The sequence below is a fragment of the Amblyomma americanum genome, chromosome 9 (assembly GCF_052857255.1).
Source record: "Amblyomma americanum isolate KBUSLIRL-KWMA chromosome 9, ASM5285725v1, whole genome shotgun sequence".
Taxonomy (NCBI): domain Eukaryota; kingdom Metazoa; phylum Arthropoda; class Arachnida; order Ixodida; family Ixodidae; genus Amblyomma; species Amblyomma americanum.
The window spans coordinates 123,376,887-123,401,334 of NC_135505.1; the positions used below are offsets into that span (position 1 = coordinate 123,376,887).

Here is a 24,448-nt window from a genome sequence, read left to right on the forward strand (position 1 = left end):
AATATTTTTCAGGTACGCATTTGCTAACAAGTTACACAAAGACGAACAAGAGGGTGAAAGTCGGCATACATTTTACAGGGAATAGCCAAAAAACAATATTTCTCAGCAGTATTTGCTTGTCTTAGTGCTAAATTATGTAGTCTTGAAAACTTAGTGAAAAAAGTAAAAAAGCAGTGCTTACCAACAATGAATGAAATAACCTAGAAATTTTTCTTGCTCTACCGTTTATTGCAGTTTAATTTTATACGTTGCACAAGTGTTGCTCTCTGTTTTTACATTTTTCATGTGATTTTTTTTTTCATCTCGAAGAGGAATAAATATCTTTTTCTGCGTAGGATATGCATTGGTCCTTGCTGGCTTTCATCACTTCGCCTTAATCGCGCACAAGGCACCCCTCCTAGGGCAGGCAACAGCGCTAATCGCTTTGTCCGGCCATAACACAAGAGTTGTGCGCAAGAAAAAAGATATAAAATTTATTTCGAAGAAATAAAGGAATACTCAGAGCGATAATTATGAACAACATATGCCTAATGCCAAATTTTACTTTATAGCTGTTGGGAATTCTCGGCACATTTACTCCCGCCTATGGGATTAATCTGCACCCCATTAGCTCGCAGGGAGCGCTGCTGAGAAGCCGAAAACATAGGGGCCGCGCTGCAGCCTTCAGTGTCAAAGTGAAATTGCCCGGCGAACCGCGTAGAATTCTTTTTTTTTTTTGCGCTGCGCACAGTGACACGTGAGCGTAAAATTGGGCGCCATTAGAGAAGTCATTTCCTTTGGAAAAATAAAAGATCAACAAATAAGTAAGCTATTATTTTGCTCCACACCAGGCTTGAGCTACGGGTAGGAAAAAGTCGCAAGCGTGTCACCATGAGCACCACTGTGCTTAGTCACTTATTCAGAGCACCACAGATTCGGGGATCGCTGAGAGAACATGAAGGCAAGAGCCGCAATAAGGAAGGGCAGAAGCATGTGTGAAATCAGTTCTTGAGAACTTTACATTTAACACCCCTGACATGTTCACCTCCTTGGTGGAAATGGCAGGACATTTTCTTCGGCCGCAAATGTGCAAGTACAAGCTATTGATCAACCGCATTTGCACGCATTAAAGTTCCAAGTACCATCTGGGATTCCATTCGCAAGGATAACCGACTGATCTTCGACTCATACAACCACCTTTACAACTGGCACGTGTAACAACGGAGCTTCCGCACAGGGTAGCTATGAAAGGCCAGCCATTTTACTCCGCCCTTCAGGAATCACCCCAGGTGTTGTAGATAGGAATCTTAAGAATTGGCACTGGCTTGAGGTCAAAGCATCACAGTGCTCAGCGTCTCCGTAACTGTGCTGGTCGCACTAAACGTGTAATAATAGGAAGCAACACGGATAGGCAAGGACGAACACAATACAACAGGACTGGCGCTGTTGTCTTGTGTTTGTCGTTCTCATGTGTTCGCTGGCGCTGTTGTCTTGCGTCAGCCCTGTTGTCTTGTCTACGTCCTTCTATATTAGCGCTGCTTCATATTATTACGTATTCTGACCAACAAGCCCAAATCGCGACTCGAGCACTAGATGTGGTCCGGTAACTTTTAGAAAAGACCGCACGCTGCTAGGGTAGCAGGTTTGTTTTTGGTTCCTCGTTTTTCAACGATGCTGTTCTTGTTGTTGGGGCAGCGGAAAGAAAACCACCCGCGTTTATGACGACGTTGAAAAGGACAGATCTTAAAGCCTGTGACTTGATTTTTTTATATAAAGGTCGTTCACACACAAACACACGAACACGAACCTAGCTGATTTCGCAACAACCACAAAGAGTGGCTTTCCGCCGGGATCGTATAGTATTTCCGACCAAGGTTTTATTTTTACAGCTAACGCCGCTCAATCGGCGCCAACCAAAACTAGACCCGCAGGGGCCACGACGGAAGGGGTCTGGCGATCAGAGCGGGCTCGAATGTTCGCTGAATGGGTGTCGGAGCCCGAAAAAGAAGCGGCACCATGCAGTTTCGTTTGAACACAGACGAAGACGACGACACCCACAAATCAGCGGTAAAAACAGACGAACGGCTTCGGAAACGGGTCGTCCCGAAATAATCCCAAGCCATGGAGCAAAGCCATCGCCTGTAAACAGCGCCCCCTGCTTCTCACCTCGTTTTGTTTTCACCTCGTGCCGCCGCTATTATGAAAAGGTTTTCGCCGCAGGTGATGATCCTATTGATTTCAAGAGCCGGATTAGCCAGCCGCAAAAATTATGATAAGATAGCAAGAGCAATTAGAAGTGAGGACTACTAGCGAAGCGAATGTTCATGTAAGAATAAAGGTGTATACACCTTCTGAGAGGTATTTTGTCACGTGCGGCAGCCGCAGTATAATTCGTTTCTTCGCCATAAAACGGTGAGGTCTCATTACAAGTATATTAGATGCTCAGAAAGTAATGATATTCAGCTGGCATAATGCCCTATGCAGGTTAAAGGGCGCCACTCAAAAATTAACTTGAAGGCAGATGATATGCGTGGTGAATTATGCAGCAGCCGAGGAAAATATGTTTTTTTGCGTATGGTACCCTAGAATATAGGATTTTAATTATGGGACTGTGCTTTTAAGAATTTCTGAGCTCCCTTTCCTCAATGTTGGTTTGAAACATAGAGATATCTAGCTATTTCTTTTTCACCACGAATTTCGAACACACTGAAGATAAGGTGCAAATGTGTTATAAGCCCCAGCAATATTCTATAGTTTATGAGTCCATCTGAATGTCTCCTTCAGGTGCTGGGAGCACGCTGCTTAGATTTGTACAGGAGCCTATGACGGAGGCGGCAGTACCCAATTCTCGTTTAAAAAAAGAGTACGGTAGGCTGTGCACGTGCGTATCGACCTTTATAAACCATCCACTGCAGTCTTTTTCATTTTAACTCATATTGGCTCGCGAAACGAGGGCTAAATTAAACGCGGATCCATTGGCGCTTTCATCATCGCTAACGACCAAACTCAGCGACCTAATCAGGACTCAGAGCCTGTCATGAACACACAAGAAGCAGGTAGGGAACATCAGCTTTTGCAGCTTAACGATTACATCCCGTCTAGCTCTAGGACGCACCTCCAGGGCATATCGGCAGAGTTCACCCTCTCATGTTATTTCACTGCTTCCGCGTTTTCTATGATATCCTCGTTTTCGGTACGCGTATGAACAGGTGCAGTCGCGTAGTAGTCAATGCATGCAGTCGATATACACCGTGGAAGCAATCGTATGCCTCAGTAATGTGTACAGAGCGGCTTTTTTGTTCACTGAGAAAAGGGAGGACGAACACTAATCAAACGCAGAGCTATTGGAGCCATGTACGAATCTGCACTCATATAGAAAGGGACATCAATATGTGGCGAAATGAAGGCCAATATGCAGCCATTATGTGGCCAGCTAGCGGAAAGTATGCGGCCAATATGCGGCCAGGATGCGGCCAATATGCGGCCAATATATGACCCATTCACTAACCGCGCGTGCTGGTAAAGAGTCTTCCGAATCTGAGCGCTGCTTTGGCGCTGCACCTGCCCCTGTGCGACATGGTACAGGTGAAAAGGAGCATAGTGCTGCGGTACAGAAAGAGGGCATCTAGCAAAACAAAACAGAAATACAAAGGCGATGTGCTGTGGAGCACTTCATCACGGCCTAGACTTGAGCCCCACATAGAGGTATGGACGCGGGAGGTCATTTGATTTTCCTTCCCTAAAGGTTTTCTCTCTAGTACTGTGTCAGCAAAACGTGATGCAACGTTGCGTACGTGGCGAAGGCGATAGTGGTTATAACTTTCACTCACCTTACCCGAACACACTACCTCAACAACGCACACTCTCCCTACTCCCTCGTTCAACTCTTTCACTTCCTGCTCCGTGCGTGTTGTCCTCCAGTTAACCCTATTGGTCTTTAAAGATGAGACGGAAAAAGGAGAGCTCCGCTGTCGAACAGCCTTTAGCTTTTGCTAAAGTTCAAAGCAGTCCATTGGCGACCCAGCTCTCTGCGGCCGAGCCAGGGTGACTGTTTCCCTCTCCCACCCCGCTGCAACTGAGGGAGCGGTGTGGAGGAAACCGCCGACAATGATTTGCAGGCCAGGACGCACACAGTGGAAGAGGTCAGGTCACGTGAAGTGAGCACCAAACGACCGGGACGCGTGCCAGGGCGAGAAACCTCGCTCGGGTTTGCTTGTTGCTTTCCAAGTTGTTTTCTCCTTTCGTCGAGTCCCTTAGCGCCGCTGTATCGCCGCCGCGAACGGCGCCAAAACAACACTCCCATCTCTTCCGCGACCCCTTCCCGCGCTCATCTCACACGTATCGTATTCACTCGCATATAACATCGCGTCTGGTATATTCTCCGGCGCTGCCCTAAATTCAGCTAAGTAAAATTTAAACTGTCTTCCTTTATCAGCCGAACTGTCACTAACATGATGGTCTGGTAATTTGGGACAGCGGAGAAAAAAAAATTGAAACAACAATTATACTCCTCCTCAATGCGCAGTTTTTATTGGGAGTACTGAAAATGAACCGCGCTATATGGTTATCACAAAAAATGTCTTCCACCATGGTTTTATTTCTGTATGTTTAGGAGAAGGGTCCGGCTTGTGTGCGAGTAAATCGGGTACTGCAGAGGGCATGTCTCGTTGTCCTCGGAGCAGAGAGAGAGAGTTTCGGAAACCGAGGGAGCGAGTGAACAGGCTTGGCTGTGGGGCCAAACTCGTAAAGAGAGGAAAGGGAGAAAGTGTGTGTGTGCGTGCGTGTGAAGGTCTTGTTCCCACCCTCGTCTTGAGCGGCAGACGCCAGCTTGTCTACTGAAGAGGGATCCAGAGCTTCCTTGGCCTAGCGTGTTGCGCTCTGCAATTGATCTTGGAGGGAAAAGAAGCGCGGTTGTTCGATGACCTCCGGTAGAGAGCCACTGAGTATCGAACCACCGGCGGAAGAGCAGTGAGGACTCTAGGTTGTTCTCGGATCTCGACTTAGACGACCCTCTCGCAAACGCCCCTGGTAGCTGCTTGTCAACGGAACGCTTGAACGGACGCGACAAGGAGGACGCCCATTTCTTGTGGACAGCACATGCACTTTCTCCTTTTGTAAGTGACGAGAGCGCGCTGCGAATAGGACCCGAGTGCACGGATTGTATCCTGTAAGCGTGAAGGACCTCAGGAGCTTGCGTCCTGCACGAAGACCATTGTGGACACTTTTGTTGACAGGACGTGAAGAGCGTCATTGCTGTGCCTCCCTGGAGGACACTAACGTTATCGTTATCTTCTGTGACTACATTGTCGTAACTTGACGTTGCGCCCTTGCCTGCATTCGTCGTACACTTCCTATCCTAATTACTCTCTGTGGTAGTACGACAGTGCTACTGAGGCAACTGCTACCACTGTTTAGGTGTCCACGCCTCCGTGGTAATCATCGTGTCCCTGACCCCAGCGAAGGACACCATTCAGTTCACCATCCAAAACAGCGCGAAAGACTGTTGCGAACCTTACTGTCAGCAGCAATTACGAAAACTTGCGCCCAAGATCTGGAAAGAAAAGTACGACATCACTGCTGTTTTTCAGTTTTGCTGGGAGAAAGCTTTGTCCATACTTCCTCCCTTCTGTGACGACGCCTTCTCCGGCATTTCTTCGAAAGCGGATTTTTGCTCCAAGGCCGTTGATTAAATATCAACAATACTCGCCGAGGTCCGCTCGTATCCCCGCATTCCCGTCGTCGGCAGCTGCCGCCAAATATTCAGGATTACTCGTTCCCGAGGGTCAACGTTCTGAAAGGGATTGTTTTTGGACGTCTCAGTGAGAATACTCTGTGCCGTGGACACTTGCAGACTGAACTTTACTTGGAAAAGTGCCTGAGGCAAACCCAGTTTGTTGCGACTTTTTATCTGTCCGGTAAGCTCACCTTTCTAATCTGATGTGCATGGCGTTAAATTTTGTTTTCAAATCGTCGCAAGCTATATTTTGTGACGCTGAAAGCTTACGCAATTCATGAAAAAATACCAGCAATGCAGTGTCGGAAAAGAGCACCTTGAATGCTTAATCTGCATGCACTCTTTATCTTTGTGTTTTCTTTTCATGTTTAGTTTCTTTTTAAGTACTAATGAGAACCCAGGAGAATAATAATGGCCTTGAGGCATATTCGAGTGCAATCGTTGTGCATTCAGGCGGAGAGGTGACAGCTTCTTGTTACTGTTTGGTATGGGCATGTTCATAAGCTTCTCACAACTCAATTGTCTTTTCAGAATGTGTAGCCAAAATTTCGTTTTGTGAACTCCGTCAAAATACAGAGAACTGTGAATGGTGAACAGTAAACGTAAGGGACACTTCAATATATTGAAGTCTGGAATGATATGTTTTCACAGCTGGAGAACTTGTAAAGCGGATTACTTTTCATTGCCATCCTTTCAACAAAGATGGTGGCTCTAGGAAAGAACCTAAAAGCGCAAGAACCCCTTGTTGAAGGCGATGATTGCCTAAATCTCCTGCAAGATACAAAACTGTTACGAAACACGCATTGAGGCATCGGTGTGAAACAAAAAAGTCCTTCTTATGAAACACTAAAACGAAGCGGCAGCAACTAAGCCAGATTTTACAGTGAACAAATCTCATATCACATTTTACTGAAGCAACGAATTTTCCATTGCATGCCCGGGCTGTGTTAGGTGTTCGACACGAAACAATAATTTCTACCTTATACTTTTGACGGCTCTCTCTGCATAGTTGGATCTGCATGTCACATTCTATAGTGTACGCAAATGCAACTTGGTGTGCAGGCTCGCTGCTTTTATCCAAATGCTTTTGCACCTTTCGTGCAGTTTTGTTTTTTCTTAATTTCATACTCTGCTAAAGTGGGCAGGTAAACCACTCAAGCCCTAAACGTGAAACCAAAACGAGTTCGATTAGCTTGTCCCCTGCTTTCAGCTTATGTTTTTTGTTAGGCAAATGAAGCTTGCTGATTGACTGGAGTTGAAAAATAAACTAATTCAAGGTGTGATTTCATGGGTTAACCTTACAGAGGTACTACTCCCGTGTGATAATCATTCCACCGTTTCTTATCACTCCACAGCCGGTTCAAAGTGGCAAATACAGCACCTACCTATCATCCCTTTAGGTATAAAGCGGAATAGGATGGGAAATATTTCACATTTGGTAATACTCTGTAGTTTGTTAGGACACGATTCTAAGAAGACATAATCCAAGTAAGCCCTCTCGAAAAGATAAACCATGTTTAAAATTATTTCAGAGTCAGGCTCTGCGGAAATAAGGCAGCAGACATTTCTGTGCAACACCACCGAATTAAAATATAAAATTTATTTGAACGCTGCTATAAAAGAACTGTTTAATAGAATTTGCTGTACGAAAACATAGTTTATTTCCTGTGGTATTTAGCTCAACAATATGGCTAATAGGCTTTCACAGTGCGCTTGGAGCTCATGTCGGAGGCTAATAGGCTTTCACAGGGAGTACGCTTGGAGTTGAAGCAAGTAACAACCTAAATATTGTTTGCCTTGAAAGGCGAGAAGAGGCTTAAAGTTTCATCGGATCCAAATGGGCAAGCCGACAAAAAAAAATCAGTTTTTGCTCCTCAGTTCATATTTCACCACTGCTCTGGCAGTGTTTACAAAAGCTTTGAAGGTTTTATAACCCTAGTGTCTCAGATCCCTTCCACTGTTATCAATGAATCAAGCTGCTTAAGTTGACTTTATTGCCATGAGGGCTGCTCAATCGAAGAAAGCGTGGGCAGGGGGGGGGGGGGGCATTTTTCTAGAATTGGGGTCGGCTCTTAAGTTAAATCGAGCGGGAAAGAACTCCTTGGAAGGAGCCGGAAGTTTTTGTGGGCTTCAGTAACGGCGGGTTGTTTCTTTTTGTTTTCTGGGTTGTTGTGGTGCAAAAAATGAAAAGCCTTCACTTCCTCTTCATGGCGAAATAAAGAAAGGCAAAACAGGTTTTAAAAACTAACTTAGTGGTTTCCAGCTCAAAGCTCGTCTTTTCATGTTGGAAGTTTCTTAAAAGATTTGCGGTTTCTTGAAGATATTTCTTATTTGATACGAGTGATCGGTGTCTATTTTAAGTGGGGTATTGTCGGCTTTCCAATCAGTGGTATCCTCGGTTCGGTAAACCGGCGGTAAACTGCCTACTTCCTTCTATTTTCTTCTGCCTAATCACTATGTCGTGTGAGCTGATGATGATGCTTTGATACAGTATTGCAGTAGCTCCAATGTTTTATTTTTCTGTTATCAACTTTCCTTGATCAAAGAAGCTAGCACCAGCGGCACCTGTTGTTAGCTTTTCTACGTTAAAGCCAATCTATAGAGGAACCGAGCCCCCTACCAACCCTCTCCGGCACGTGCCGTGCCGGAGAGGGTAGGGGAGTGGCGGTTCAAACATTAAAAATTATTCTGAATCTGAATCTGCAGTCACGACGCGGGCAAAACGCTAAGGCACCCGTGTGCTGTGCGATGTCAGTGCACGTTAAAGATCCCCAGGTGGTCGAAATTATCCCGAAGCCCTCCACTACGGCACCTCTCTCTTTCTTTCTTCTTTCTTTCTTCTTTCACTCCCTCCTTTATCCGTTCCCTTGAGGCGCGGTTCAGGTGTCCAACGATATATGAGACAAATACTGCGCCATTTCCTTTCCCCAGAAACCAATTATTTTATTATTATTATTATTATTATTATTATTATTATTATTATTATTATTATTATTATTATTATTATTATTATTATTATTATTATTATTATTATTATTATTATTATTATTATTATTATTATTATTATTATTACTACGACGTGGTGTCTTAGTGGCTGTGGCGTTCGGGTGTCGAGCCCAAGGTTTCAAGACTGAATCCTGGCCTCAGCGAGTGCGCTTCAATGGTGGCGAAAAGGAAAAAAGACTGTGGCAACTGTGCGCACGCTAGAAAACACCACGTGACCGAAATTAACCCTTAGCCCTCCACCAAAGCGTCTCTCGTTGCACGTGCTACATGCGAAGCACTACGCCAAGATCTGTCTAATCATCATCATCATCATCAGCCTGACTACGCCCACTGCAGGGCAAAGGCCTCTACCATGTCACTTAAATGTGCAAACTAGTAAGTCGCATTAAACTGTTGCTTGGCTTTGTGTTTTGAGCTGAGCTAACATATAAGCTGAGCTAGTTAAGAAGCAGCCTTACAAATTACCGCCCAAGCAATTGCGCGAATGTAAATATGTCTTTTATTAACGATACTTGATGACCCGATAATGAGAAACTGCAGGCATGCACACACCACCGCGATTTTAGTGCTTGACGCAAAGTCGAAAACAGCCGCTCACGCCTTCTTCACTCTTGGGCAGAAACACAAGCTTAATTATTCCGTTACCTACGTTAGTTGCAAGAATCGACGGGAAAGAGCGCGCTAAAAAATGCCGAATGAAAAGCCTCCACAGAGCTCTCAGCAGCCAACGGTGATTAGCGGTTTATGTTAATTGGGTCACTAATCATTCAGATGAGGTCGCCTAATCGAAGTTCTTTTGTAACGACCCAAGCTTTCAATTTTCCGCATCTACGGATTTTGCTTTCCTCTTGCAACACAAGAGAGGTAGTGCTATTCAAGGGATTTAATCCAAAGCTCTTCGCTGAAAATGCTCACTTTTTTTTGCGGTGGTCTTGCTTTCCGGATAATGCGCAAAAAGAGGAAGAGAATGAGAGAAACGAAGCTGTAGAAAGCACAAGCAAATACGCATAAAAAAGAAAAAACTTTCCGACTTTTTATTTTCCTAACGGGTCGTTTGCCGCATACACCGGCTCCCACGTTAAAACTGCTGCAAAAGCCAGTGCCCTAATCCCTGTGTTCGCCCCCGCCATCGCTTCATTTACGGTGATTAATCACAAGCGATCCGAAACATCGGGGAAGCCCGCTTTAGGCACGGTCAGTGGGAGCACGCTTGCTTAAGCCCAATGGCTTCTTTTTTCTCTGGGGCTTTGCGATTTTATGATCATTAATAAACTGAATGAAAATAGGCATTACCGTTACCGAGGCCATAATCCACCAAATTTAGAAGTTCTAGTTTCTCTCGCCAAAGTATCTAGTTGCGTGGCGAAGATAGGGTAATTTCTCTTCCCAAAACCTACCCACAAAGTTCCCGAAATAAGTTAGAATACGCGTTAAAATGCCTGGCGCGAATCGTTTAAAAACGTCTGCTGGAGATGTTTCATATTTGCAAATTGTTATCGAACCGTTATTAATCATCTCTGATGCGCTTAATCTATGGTTTGGGCTACAAAGTAGGGTGGAGGCGGGGTGTCGAAAAAGTGCCTGCTATTCTTTTATTCTTTCCAAGCACATGGGTGAAAGCGCATGCACTTTGGACTGTTGCGTGGGCGTAGCGAGGCTGACGCCATCACTTGCCCGTATTGGCCAAGAGCACACGGGCAATCCCAAGGAGGCATGCATGGCAGCGCACAGACAACCATTCTTGAAAAAAATAAATTCAGGTCTAAAGAGTTTTCATTCAAGCAAAACTATGTCGCTGCAATATTAAGCACACTATTCACGAGCTGATCGCGTATATCTGGCGTAAGCTGTACGCCTGGTTGACACCTTGTAAACTCAAGCGACTGCTTTTCGGCCTTTGAGGCAACGCCGCATGGCGGTAACGAGGGGCAAAACTTGAGTCAACTCGCGCGTGAGGGTTCAAGTCGATTCGGCCCCATAGTTGTGTCATAGAAGCTACAGTCTTGGGAGTTCACATTTATTTTTCCTCATCAAACTCCGGTTTACAATACCAGTCTCATTCGTCAGCAAAATAACTGAGGTTAAAAGAAAAACTAAACTTCGCCCCTACAATCGTGATCAGACCAGGTCGTCGATTCCGAAGAGATAAATCTCTTCCTCTCAAAGTAAATCAGACGTGTCTTATAAGGCCATATCACGGTGCAATGCAAGCTTCGAGAGATATTAATTTTCAAAACCTCGCATCTTTTATTCTTTATACCTCCCAAGTGGAATAATAAGAGAGAATGGAAGAAATAAAAGAAATATCAGAGCAACAAAAGGCGCACCAAAACCAACGGATGTCCTTTTATACGAGCAGCTTCTGCTGCCGGTGCGTGGCAGCGCTCTGGCCAGTCTGTAAATTTCCGATTGGTGAGCGAGTCGCGCTGCGAGTTGTTACAATCTCAAAGCTGTCGCGCTCAGCTGGTCCAAACGGAAGTGCTGCAGTCGTATAGCCGAGCGCCTCGTCTTATATGCCCTTCCTTACATCCTAACAGGCATCACGCAGTTGAAGGGGAGATTGTTTTTCAAATTTTGCTGTAAAATAGAGAGGCTTTTGCAAATGAAATCATTATGAGACCCTCAGTTATGCAATTCATATAAAGATAAACTACGCCAGGTAGCATCATCTGCAATATATAAATACTTAATCCACTAAATCAATTTCTCCGAAGCACAAAATCTGCCTTATCGGCATTAGCAAAACCGAACCGCTTATTCTGTGAAGCCAACTGTTGTTACATGTTTTTCTGGTTGTCTCCAAACTAGATTACTCTTCATTTTTGTGTCTCTGTCTGTACCTCATGAAGAGTTGAAACTTTTGATCAACATTACCTCAACGCGCAACTCGTAGTAAATTGTGGAACGTTTCTCTGAATAAATTTCATTATTTTAAGAAATAATAGAACGTTTCGAAATAGGCGCGACTTCTTTTTCAGGTGCGACAGCCCCCTGTGGCCAGTTGATAAGGAGCCGCATCGGCTCTGAACCATTCGACCCATATTCAAAATTAAAAAGTTTTGGTTAAAGAAATATCTCCCAATTTGTTAAAAGTTATTCCCAACAAGACATATAAATCTGACGAAATGTTTAGTTTCAACGGACACCTAGCAGCAAGCGTAGTTAAGTGGTCCCTTGAACGTGTTATACTACAGCGCTCGTGTGTGTTCTTTCATGTCCTTGTCTGATGTTGCGCTATTTTATACGTCGTGTTATACTTGTCAACAGGATGTTTTGGGCACCGGTATGATTAACTGCTGGAGTTACGCGGATAATGAATTGTTTCGCAGGAGCAAAATTAATCACACTGCTGGCACAAACACCTGTTTTCTGCGATACATTTAGCGGTGGTAAGAACTATTCACAGTAAACTACCAAGGTTAGCAGTGCCGCTCTGTTCTCGAGACAACAGAGAACTTTGTCAGCTGACAGCGCAATGAGCCTTGGTAGGGAATAAAAAATGGTAGTAACTCTTAATTGGAGGTAAATTCGCGCCACCCCGCCATCTCCAACAGTGTTGGTGACATCTTGAGTACAAGCAGTACAAGTATAATAGAGTAGCCTCGAGTAGTACATTTACGTGACATATTTACTACAGGACAGCAAAAAATATGAAAAAATTGCGTATTTGTGGTAGCAGATGTCAGTTACTTTTTCAGCAGCCACGAGGAGAGAAACGCTGAAGGCTGAATGTGAGGAGCAGAAGAAACAAAAAGGAATGCTTGCTGACTAGCATCATGACAGCTGTCCAGTTAGAACGACTTTCAAATTCATGCATCACGCACAACTGTGCCATGTAAATGTTTTCGCGACCTTTCTTAGTGTGAACCATTTACGTTGACATGAAACATGTTATGAATGGTCATCTGTCAGTAGCATAAAATTTGTATACTTACCTTACCATATGTCCTCCTTTCCTGCGGCAAATAGAAGCTGAAACCTGTAATTTCCTCAGACTCGACGAACTTCCTTCGATGACCAAATTCCAACCTGTAGACAAAAATCATGGCAGCCGTCAATTCGTTAATGTCTGAGGCTTAGTACCTTAGACTCTGTGAGCATCAGTTTCACTTTCTTAAGAAGTAAAAAAAAAACTCTGCCGCCGTGGGATTTTTAGCGACGCACGATTTGGAGAGCAGTCTTGCTGAGCGAGACCGAATTTCAGACAATTAGCGCTTGTTACCTATTATAGCCACCCCGTTTGAGTATTGATCATTGACACACCACTAAGACCGTCCTTACAGGCTCTCCTAATCATGTTAGTTTCCACAAGGTTGCCATGTACAAACGATGTTCGCTTTAACAAGACACTTCGTGCCGGGCAAAGGTAACGCACTACGACAGATAGGCTGTATTGACGAATATTTCGTCACTTAGCATAAGTTAAAAGGTGCAACTTTCGGCCTCTGCTCAATCAACCCGGTAGACACCGTCCATGGCTCCAGGCGCACTTTCCATTTTAGACATTGCAAGCGCCTCACGAAATGTTTTTTCACACTACACTGGCCACGCAAACATTTGCGCAACGTGACTTCTGGCTGTCACTGCCAATTCTCACAACCTACAAGCAGCGACTCCCTTTGTTTCACCCGAAAGTGTCAACCTGGCTTGCGACAGTTTCTTCACTCCACTAGAAGGAAAAAACTTATCAAATTTTCTTGACTTCTTTCTGTCGTCACACAGCTCGTTGCTACCGCTTACCGCGCAATCTCAAGGGTCAAACATGAAGTTGAAAACGAAGTGTCTCGGTGGACTACAGATTCCCTTTGAGCTAACTCGAACAGACGAAGTGCCTCCGTTCACGACAGCTCAGCGACTTGTTCGAAAAGCAAGACTTACCAAGAGATTGGGAAAGATATTGAATAAAACCGAAAACGAGTTCCCTTCCTGCACTGGAAACGTAGTCACCGCGAAAAGGCGTTGTCAGGCTTCCTCCAGGCCATCCATCAATGACAGCGTCAGACGCAATGTACCCCGAAAAGTACGTGTGGGTTGAAATATCCCCAAGCGAAAAGGGAGGCTGGATTCGATCGGCGGCGACACAGGAAAATGAAAGAGGAAGGCTGGAAAACAGAGTATGCAAAGAGAAAAGAAATAATTGGGAGATGAAAAAACCTTTGAACTAAACCAGCCGATTGACGTTGCCTCGGCGAAATGCAATGGGGCGACCAACCAGTTACCCATCAGCGTCTCGCGGAGTGACGTCTTTCTACTTTCTCCTGTGTCTCGAGTTCAGGTGTTGCAACCGTGGGCCGACACCCCCGCACTACCCCCTCGGAGAACCGCGGGTCTTCGTGGGACTCTTAGGTTGCTCGCGTCAAGTTTTCCGCTCTTGAGGGAGCGCCCAGTGACGTCTTTCGTGTCTTCTGATGTTCTGCCTACTCCAAGTTGTATGCAGTGTTGTATGCTCCTTACATATCTAACGAGCAACGTCGTGCAACTACACCAACCAGGGTCGAGGTATATACGGGAAGCATTCAGCGTTAGGTCCATTTTATCCTTCCTCATTTGCTACATCGCTGCAGATCTGCTGGTGTCCACAGGTTTGGGTGAGCTTGTACTATGGATTACAACTTGCTTGGACAAATGAAAGAAGTCCATTCCTTTATATCTTTCGAGGAATATCAGCACAGAGCACCGCAAAAGTCCATCTATTCGTTTTTGTCCTCGGCTGTTTGCGTTTCCAGTCGCCAAATAAGCTAACGTTATTAAATTATCCAGAGTTATTAATTGTCGCCTGTGTTGGCAGGAACTGCGTTCGACCTGCGTGAGATAAGATTAGGGCCGCAGCATACTTGGGATATCAGTTATGACCTCACTACGTGCGCGTATCAGACCCACTTGCTTATCTAGGGCGAACCATCACCCCTCAGGGGGGTGATTAGGCTAAGGGTAATAGGGAAGATGAATTGTTGATGATATATTGACCGATTTCTTATGTGTTCATTAGAGCTAGCCGTTTTTAGACATAAACACCCATAATTTTTCTCAAGCCTACGACGGTACGAATATCGGTAGTTAAGCTTTTTTCATTTTGGTAGATGAACGGCAAAGGATGTCTCGCTCCTAATGAAGTTGCAGCGTCGACAGAAATTATCTGTCTCTAATTAACGGCCCTTAAGATTCTTTTCATTGTACGGCTGTGAGGAAGGCTTTTTTTAAATCTTTCCGAAAAGGGTCTTAGAAACCACGTTTTGTGAACCAGGCTAAACGGAAAACCATGCATACCCTCGGAAAGAAGTCGCCAGACGTATGCCAGAGAGCACAGTAAGGAAATAAACTAAAGAAATCATGAACTCGCGAACACTGCGAGAGTTTTGTGCCGTGCCTCACCTGTCCTGTTGCTCCGATTCTTCAAAAGATCGCCTCTGGCGATTGCCAAGCTGCATGCAACTCTTCCGGCTGTGCGTAGGCGCGGCGTGTCGACCGCGCCTTCGGGTCTCGGCGGTCTTCTCAGTCGCCCTCTTTGTGCCTTTTCGCCGCAGGCTCAAAGTGTCGGGAGCTGCGACCGCACCGCGACCAGCATGGACAAGTGTCTAGCGTGGATTGCCACTTTCCTCTGCCTACTGCTGCTTGTCGAGGCCATGGCCGAAGCGTCGCCTTACAGTGTCGCTGGTGAGTACTGCAGCTCCAGCTAGACGGCTGGCTCTAACTAGACGTAATTAGCTCAAGCTGGTTAGCTGGCAAGTCATTTGTAGAATCAGCTTGTTATTAAGTCATTCAGATAATCTTTGCATTGATCATTTACCACTCAGAGAGGGTAAGTTATTAATCTGGCTCGTTTCTCATTCAGTCAGTTATCCAAACAGTTAGTCATATATTAACTCACTCAACACGATGGGCAGTCAGCCAGTTTTTTAGAGAACTCGCTTACTAGCCGGTGTAGCCGTCCAGTTTGTTGGCCATTCAGTTAGCTAGTTAGTTGAATGGTTAGTTCGTTAGGTACGTAGTTGTTCAGTATGTTAGCCAGTGGGAAATTAGTTGGTTTGTTGGCTAGCTATGTAGGTAGAAAATTATCGTTAGGACGGGAAAAGACGGGGGGAAAGTAAAACAAACTGGTGGCATGAGGGTCAAAGGAGAAAAAATACGGTAGCACCTGAAGAAAAACCGGGTGTTGAAAACAAAGAAAGATCTATGACTCGCAATTGGCGCTGTGTTCAGTGATGATGGTTTCCTTCATTGCTTTTACTTCTTTTCTAACGCAGACTGCGTATCGTGTTCCTGTGCTGTGCACTGCAGTTTTGTTAATTTTTTTCATGATCTCTGGACAATGTGCTCTTGTATTTCTTTGTCGTTGGGCCTGATTAACGTTTCTATGCTTTTCCTGCTTTTACAGTACTAAGGAGTGGAATATTTTACGGATAACATAGAACACATGAATGCGTTGCATGGTGGTTTTGTGCTTCGTTAAATAGGATTTCTCGTGGTACAACGTTAGTGAGCGCACCGGTGCGAGCACTCGACTGTAATATTGTGAAATAAAAATAAGCCCTTTACGTCGAAGCGGATGTCAAGTGCTCTCAGGCGCTGCACACGTGATAAACATTTAAAGGACTGTATAGATCATACATTGAAACTTGTATATTTCGCGATCAGTTAAACCATGTCTGCTCGCCCTTCATTGATGATGGCTCCTCACAAGATCTGAATCGCTTTCAGTGTATGGTTGGGAGACTCAGACAACGTTCTGCTATGGTTTAGTTAACTTATCCAGGAGATAAGTTTGTCAGCTAAAAGTAGTTTTTTTTACTATCGTCGACAAGAAAAACCTTTTTTTCGTAATCTTCAGCATGTCCGTGCCAGGTTACGAAGTATTAAACAAGAGAAAAACGTTACTGGTAAAAAGGTTGTATTCTGTGACAAGCAGAACACTAGGGGCAACATTTAGAGCGGACTCCTCTTCATGACTCGTTATTTTTCCCCATTATTATTTATTACCAGCTGTAGCACATGGCAACAAACTCACGGCTACTACACGACGTCAGCCGCCCGTTCGCTAACGAAACCGACGCTGACCAATGGGAACAAGGCAAAAAAATGTAAAAAAAATAAAAGGGTTGGCAAGAGACTAGTCCATGGGTAGAGATAAGAAAGAGAAAAAGGTGCACATAGTAGTTTTCACGGATTTCTGCACTTCTTTTGAACAAATCGCTTTTTAAGTCTCTGTATGCACCAAGCCACAGCCTGTACTCCTACGTGGAGCGGAGGACTGACGCCCACTGTCATGCACAAATTTTACGAGAAGGGTAAAAAATTTTAAACCCCGTACGTGACATCAGACCACTGATGTTTCTTCAGGAAGAAGGCATAAAACTGAACGTATAGGAACCTTGAACATCTATTTTAATTTTGAGGTAACTATGAAACATTGTAATGCACTGTTATTCAAACATTGAAGGTACTGATTCCTTCTTCCGGTGCATAGCAAAATCTTCCTTGTAAAGTTTGTCCCTCGCTCACATCGAGTAGTGAATCTGGAATAGAAAAGTGATAGGGAGCATTTTTTTTTATGATAGAAAACCGTTGATAGAAAAAAAATGCAAGCTTGCCGAGTGGAGCTGTGAAGATATATTGATTTTTATAGAGAAATTTTGTGATATGCAAAACAGCTGCGCTCGTAAACAACTTCCTGTTGAAAAACAAGCTTGTTCCGTATTTCGGGGTATGAACGTTTCTTCAATTTACGCAACCAAGTTCTTAAACGGCTCTCTCTATTTTAGCGGCAAGCCCAATTTTAGCGCTTGCTATAGCCACAGATTCAGTGAGGAGAGTTTGTGATACTTAGTAGTTTCAGGTATTTAGTAGGTGTTACACAGCCGGAAGTGTAATGTAAACTTTTTGTACTCTTCTCGGAGGATTTGATCCTCGGCGCTTGGCCAGATTGTTTGAAAACTGTACAGGCAACGTGAGCACTCACACGCTTTTTAAGCGACACGGACCTTGCCTCGTATTTGTGATGTTAGAAAGTGTGCCTTGTTTTTTTATGAATTTTTTCATCTGTCTCCCCCATCATCATCACCCCCCATCGTGACCTTTTTTTTTTCTCCCCTTCCCGTTCACCAGTGCAGAGTAGCAGGCCAGATATTTATTTTTCAGGCCAACCTCTCTGCCTTTCCTGTCAACAAACCCTCTCTCTTTCTGTACTCAAATTTCAGTCTCCGCCGTGAAATTGGCGATATCCAGGATGGCTCTAATTCGAACTCGTTGAATTCGAGCTTCCCACTTAAAGGACCTGTCGATATAATCGTGTTCATATGGTGTGCACCTACCCAACTCCGCTTAAAATTGACTCATCATCTGTAGTTCGAATTACAGAGATTGCACTGTGGAAGATCAGGGGAACCACAGCGTGAGCGATGGAGGCATTAGAACAGCTCTCAAGAGATGTGGGGTGGTTAGAAACTTTTAAAAAAACAGTGAGTATAAATGGAAAGAAGGAGGAGAAGGAGATGGAAAGGCATGGAGGTTAACCGGAAGAATAGACCGGTTTGCTACCTTGCCCAGGCAGAAAAGTGTGAGGGGATATAAAAAAGGAGAAAAGAGAGAATAGCAGGAAAACGAAGTCAGTATGAAAAGTCAGCAAGCGTTCGGTAAAGTCACACCCTAATAGAACTTTGCCTCTGTCTACAGAGTGCCACGTTCTAATTCCAAATAGAGTTCAGTAACCAAAAACGGGGCTTTCATAAGGTATAAAAGACAAAGATCAAATGCAGGTGTCGCCAGCACTGGCTGATTTCGCAAGAAAAAAGCGTGCGTAAACAGTTGTTTTTTTTTTTGTCGTGAATATTAGAGGCGCGGACAAGAGAGTTCACCTGCCATTTCTGAGGACAGATTCCGGTGGGGGGCAATTAGACTACGCGTGCATGTCGGTGATGCTGGAACCCCCATTAGCATACCGATAGGCCTGACGACCGTGTGCATGATAAAGTAAACAGAAACTTCAAAGGGGATCAGTTCATATCTAGGAGCGTAAATTTGCTTATTTTATGAAAATTCATAATTCTTCGACAAAGGAGCCGGTGGGTAGTATGAAAGGTAACGAAGATTGTGGGACTAACCTCTAGGTACCATTGTACCGCAAATGACAACCTGAGCAGGAAAAAAATTTGATGATCAACTCTCCCTTCTCCTGTCCTCGTAGGTCAAATACTAATCTCGTATTCCCTATCTATATGGTCGTTAAAATCTCATATGCAGGAAACACCACTTAGCAGAAAGAAAGCTTCCAATTCCAGACCCTAATATTTGCCTGCGCCCTTACTGTCATCCTAAATAAGAAATAAATTTAGTTCGAGATTTTATATTGAAAGTGCGGTAAAACAACGAGAAGAAGAAACATTCGTTTTTCCAAACTTTATTTCCTTGTAAAGAGCCCATTGCACTTCTATGCAGTCTTGAATGTTGCACCGTAAACGCAGAGCGATCGACGCCTTCGCCAACATCAATTCCTGCATGCGGGCACCGACAACTTAAAAGCTTATAATCTATATGCGCTAATAAAGATAAAAAATACAAAGTACATCGCGTAGTTAATAAAGAAAGCAGTATAACAGCACAATTCGTGTATTTTTTTAATCTATTGATCTCACTAAAACGTCCAACGCAGGCCTTATTCGTATCCATGAGTCAGCAACCGTACATGATGACTTTTTTATGTGAGCTAGCGCAAACGGATGTTTTCCTCAATCTAGAGCCCCTAAAATCAACAGAAAACCACTCTTCTTTCGAGGGAAGAAACATGTCAGCGAAAAGAACAAAACATCATCAGTGACATGAAAGTGCTTTTCGTTTCCGAAGTGCCTTGTTTGGTCTTGTGCCAACTACACAGAGACTAAGCTTTGATTTTAGCCGATGCCGTCGTTAAGAGCGACTGTACATGCTGTTGGAGTCTTCCAAAGTGCCGAGGAAATGACTGTTCCATAATAGAAAACGGTTGTTTTTTGGGGGGGTTTTTCTTCACCACTACTATGAAACTATTTGCCAGAAGCAAAGATATGTTCAACGAAAAATACGGCCCGTACGACCGTTGATCACGTAAAGTGGCATCAGAAATTGCGCCAATGGCATGTTCCTGACAACACTGCGTGCCCTGTAACCATAAATGCATGTCCAAGGTCCCAATAGCCAATGGCGATCAGGCAACAACACCCTGGTGTCAAGTCTTGCTATGTAAAAGTTTTCTGGTATGAAGTCACTCCCAATACTCTTAAAATACCCATAATCTTTCTTGCTGATGATTAAAGGTAATTTAAGCGCATGAGGAGAGGCCTTTATTCCACAGTACACTTAACTCTGTTGGTGATGACGGCAATGACAATAATACGAACAATAAGACGCCACATTGGCTGCAGACAAAGTCAAGTCAATAACATTGTTAGGATTGTTATCAACCATTCATATCCTCACCCGAAGAAAAGCTTTTCCTAGTGATCCCCAATTACCCGCGTCCTGCACCACCAGCGGCCTTTATATCACACTCTGTTTCCTAATCTCCACACTGCAGTTAGTTGTCTGCTGCTCGCACAGCAACCAGCTTCGAAGCTCGCCCAAGTATCAGGAACAGGATATAGGAGCAATTACGTTGTTTCGTGGGGCACACAATACGTAATCTCGCTTGTGTCGCAGCTTAACTTCTATCTTGAGGCAAATATTACGTCTTGTACCTTGAAGGGAAAGCTCGCAGAGCTTAAGAAAGATGGGTGGGGCACGTGCAATTTTAGGAAAAGTATTTACTTTCTTTTATGCAACGTCACGACTTGCCACTAGCCTTCAGTTTTATTCGATTAAGAGGCCTCTACTGTTATTTTAATGATATTACACGACGTTTGTTTAAAGACCCACATCCAGAATCAACTTTCAGGCCTGAGGTCCGACCAAACGACTTCTGAATCATCGTCATATATCTTGATAATAATTCAATGTTTGGAAGATATCTTGACAACAATTTAATATTTGTGAACATATCTTGATAATAATTTTAATGTTTGTGAAGATTGGTAATTAATGCACACCATACAATGACCAGTATAGTTTTCTCTGTCCATAAATACTCCGCTAAAAAGAGGACCACGGTTACTCATGCTGTTCACTTATCGATGAACTTGGAACACAGACTGACCTTTTTGTCTAGCACGAATGAACCTCTATCTTGGCGGTTTATTGATATCGCGCCACGAAGACTGTGGGAAGATGTAGAGTGCGCTCTGGGGGGTTGCAGATCTGCTAGATTTCATCTCGTCGTAGTGTTGTCTCTTCTCCAGCAAGATGTAAGCGCCACAGGCGTAACATATAGGATATGTCATGCGCTGATTGAGCTGGTATACCTACATGCGCAGTTGGCCACAACCACCCGCCACCACCCAGTTTCATTCAACATGACATCCCAGGAAAATAGCTTTTGCGTTAAAGCCATCTATCTTAACCCTACAGAGAAAGAGTAAGTAGACAGCAAGAACCGGACGACAAAGCTCACCGTGATAAAGGGTAGCGCTGGGTATCGCTTTCTAGAAGGAATGGCTTACTCTTCCAGCGTTTGATTCATGGTCCAAAAAGGTCGGAGGTAGCAGCTATAGACACCAGGTCTAGAGGGACCCCCATAGAGTATCCTTCACGGAGCGACCGTCTGAAAGATGTCTCTACGTCCAAACATGGCTACAACTGCGTCCATTCATCGCACTGTACAACCCCTCTTATACAGCATAATAAGCAGCTTTCCTTTAAGCCGTGATTAATAACACTCCATCGACTAAAGAAGATGAAATGGGGACCGTTCAGGAAAAAAAAATGCCCTGGAACGAACCCAGCTGTGGTTTCGTTGGCTTTTCTTTGTCAGCCGTCTCCAAATAACGAACCGTCTTCCTTTCTCTCAGGTGTAGTGACGTAATCTTTCGGTGACTGATGAATGATCCAGTAGGCAAGACGAGTGGGCCGCCGCAGGCAACAGGCCCAGAGTTGGTCTCCAGGGGCGTTCAACAGACGTGAGAAGGCGGTGTTTCGGAGCGCTGGCCCACAAATGGACTATGTGGTCTGATCATCGCTCACGTCAGTGCTTTCTTTATGAGACCTTCTGGCTTATCTCTCACTATTCGTTCCGTTGTTGGTGAAAGGTTCCTCGTCTCGATGGCTCCGAACGGTGAAGATGCTAGTTTTTGTAAGAGCTTGGGGACAAACGCCGCTCTTCTCCTTACTTGCATGGGGGAGACGATCCATGAGGCTATATTTTTCTCCTAGGATGGGAGCCAGGGGGCGTTCGCTGCCCTTTGCAGCGTCAGCGCTCTGCAATAGTCATTTGTTCTCCCGCTGTCCCCTGTACTGTGTAAAAGTCCATCTGCGGCAGGGGACAGTTATAATGACACGAAGGATATGGTGCTTGCAAAAGGGAAATGGCTTTGAAGCCGAGTTCGTATGCCTAACGGGAAGTAAAAAAAGATAGGAACAGAGGAAACTCTGCTTTCTGAGTGGACGATAATATCGAACTACTGTCATTTGTCACACCCGCCGCGGTGGCTCAGTGGCTGGGGCATTCGACTACTGATCCGGAGTCCCGGGTTCGAACCCGACCACGGGGGCTGCGTTTTTATGGAGGAAAAACGCTAAGGCGCCCGTGTGCTGTGCGATGTCAGTGCACGTTAAAGATCCCCAGGTGGTCGAAATTATTCCGGAGCCCTCCACTACGGCACCTCCTTCTTCATTTCTTCTTTGACTCCCTCCTTTATCCCTTCCCTTACGGCGCGGTTCAGGTGTCCAACGATATACGAGACAGATACTGCGCCATTTCCTTTCCCCAAAAAACAATTATTATTATTACTGTAATTTGTCACCGACAGCGTTAAGAGCTGCAGAGCACAAAATAAGCCTATGTTAGTTCTCACATACTGTTTCCAATCGCGTCTGATAATCATAAATTTAGGCCACTTGGCGCGCAGGATTATGGCACTGCGTACATAAAAGCGTTGTTCATTCATGACTACAACACTTTTTTATTGGATTCCTGATCTTTATCCAGTTCTTAATTTATTATTACTACCGGCTTCATTTTCTTTGTAAGAATCAATTTATTCACTGAAGAATTGTTAGGTGCTCTCGTTAATTTGCCGTAAACCTTCGTGTATTTCGATGACAACTTTTTTGTCGTGCTGCCTTTGTTACTTCTTTTTTAGCTGCTGACTAATTTTTGATGTTTGTTAATTTTTTTTAGACATTTCTTTTACCTCAACATTTGATCTTCATTCTTGTGTCTTTTTATTTTGTAATCCAACTCTGCAATTCTCTTTCCAGGATTGCAGCTTTAAAAAAACTAAAAAAACAAATAAAAATAAAGAGCCCATTACCACACTTTAAACTGCAGCAGGAGCTCAGAGACAAATCGTGCGAGGTTAAGGTTGTTCATCCTAGCCACATCTGTGTCAAATGATCTGATTGAGAATTTTGCAATCATAATTCTGACCGCACTGTGTGGTGAGATCCTGAAGGCAGCCCTGTTACTCAAATTTCGTACATATTTAATGAATCATGAGTGTTTCTCTTCAACTAGGCTGTGTCCGTGGCACCGGGAACTGTCCTAGAGCTCCCCCACATTGTGCTGCTGCGACGCTTCCATTTTCATAGCGATTTGTGCAAAATGCGGCTCCTGCCTGCCACTTTGTACCAAGTGCACTTGTGTTCCATGGCGCCAAATGACGTTATAACTTGCCGGCTCTCAGAGCCGTTTATCAGCAGTATAACACAGAGTGGCGATAGTTGGCATAGTGCCATGGTATCTCTGTAGCTCCGCCAGAGGATGCTCAAGTGGCACGGATGAGACTGCCAGAACGCTACACTCGCATTCGAAGCGTTTAGTGAAACATACGACGTCTCGTGGCCCCTCTCTCTCTCTCGTGGCCTACAGGAATACCATGACATTTCTCAGCTGTCAGCAAAGGCACCGCCACTTGCGCAAAGCAGCGAACGGCAAACAATTCATGCCAGTGAAAAACTTTTGGCAAGTCGAGGTTTCTGCAATTTTTTAGCACGTTCAAATCCCTCCTAGGCCCTCTTTATTATTGTGTCAGGTGGGTAGTGTTAAGTGGCGACGGAAGAGGCTTTATTTCGGGGAATGTCGGAACACCTGATTGACTTCCTCAACGAAAGGGTTTGCAGTGATTTTCCATTGATTTGTGTTTGTGAATTGCCTTCTAGCTCTCGTAGCATCGTTTGTGACCTGAAATAACGCGCGAATTCGCAATCTGGCTCAGTTCACAATGCACACATCTTTTTGTAGTAAATTTTGCAGTGGGTGTACAAGTGCCTAATACCGCGGTGATATGTGTCGTAGAATGAATATGTGTCGTAGAATGAAATGAAAGCGCTATGCCCCAGTGAGACCCCAAAAATTTCTCAGTCTGTAGCCCTGCAGACTAGTTGCTGTGGACATAATGTGGATGTGCTAGCATGTATCCTATCGCACAGGATGCCTAACGGATATTTACTTGAGCTCTGTTTTAGCACTGTATGTTTGCAGTTAGAGTCGCGTTGTCTGCTAGAGCACGTTGCACGCTAAGAATAAAGCTGACAAGATTATGCGCTTAAAGCTACTGCTACAAGCACAAAGGCTTGCGATTCAGGACGAACTAATCATGGAGCGCCTGTAACGTCGACGCCGCACATGCCGCAGGCTGAGCAGCAGTGAATGCAACTGGTGCACCAAGGCTG

The 24,448-nt window shown here is 44.5% G+C and overlaps 1 protein-coding gene across 5 annotated transcripts in view; it reads left to right on the forward strand.

The window, feature by feature from the left end:
* Positions 1–24,448, forward strand: part of LOC144104231 (xibalbin-1-like) — a 131,211-nt gene that overhangs the window by 74,245 nt on the left and 32,518 nt on the right. For 3 of the 5 annotated variants that reach the window (XM_077637110.1, XM_077637113.1, XM_077637114.1), the window contains exon 2: positions 15,244–15,373. In XM_077637110.1, the coding sequence (XP_077493236.1) occupies positions 15,283–15,373 (91 nt within the window). In that variant the 5' untranslated portion in view covers positions 15,244–15,282. Of the gene's footprint in view, positions 1–4,795; positions 5,895–14,204; positions 14,308–15,243; positions 15,374–24,448 lie in introns of those variants that run through there. The other 2 variants (XM_077637109.1, XM_077637112.1) reach the window with 2 other exon arrangements.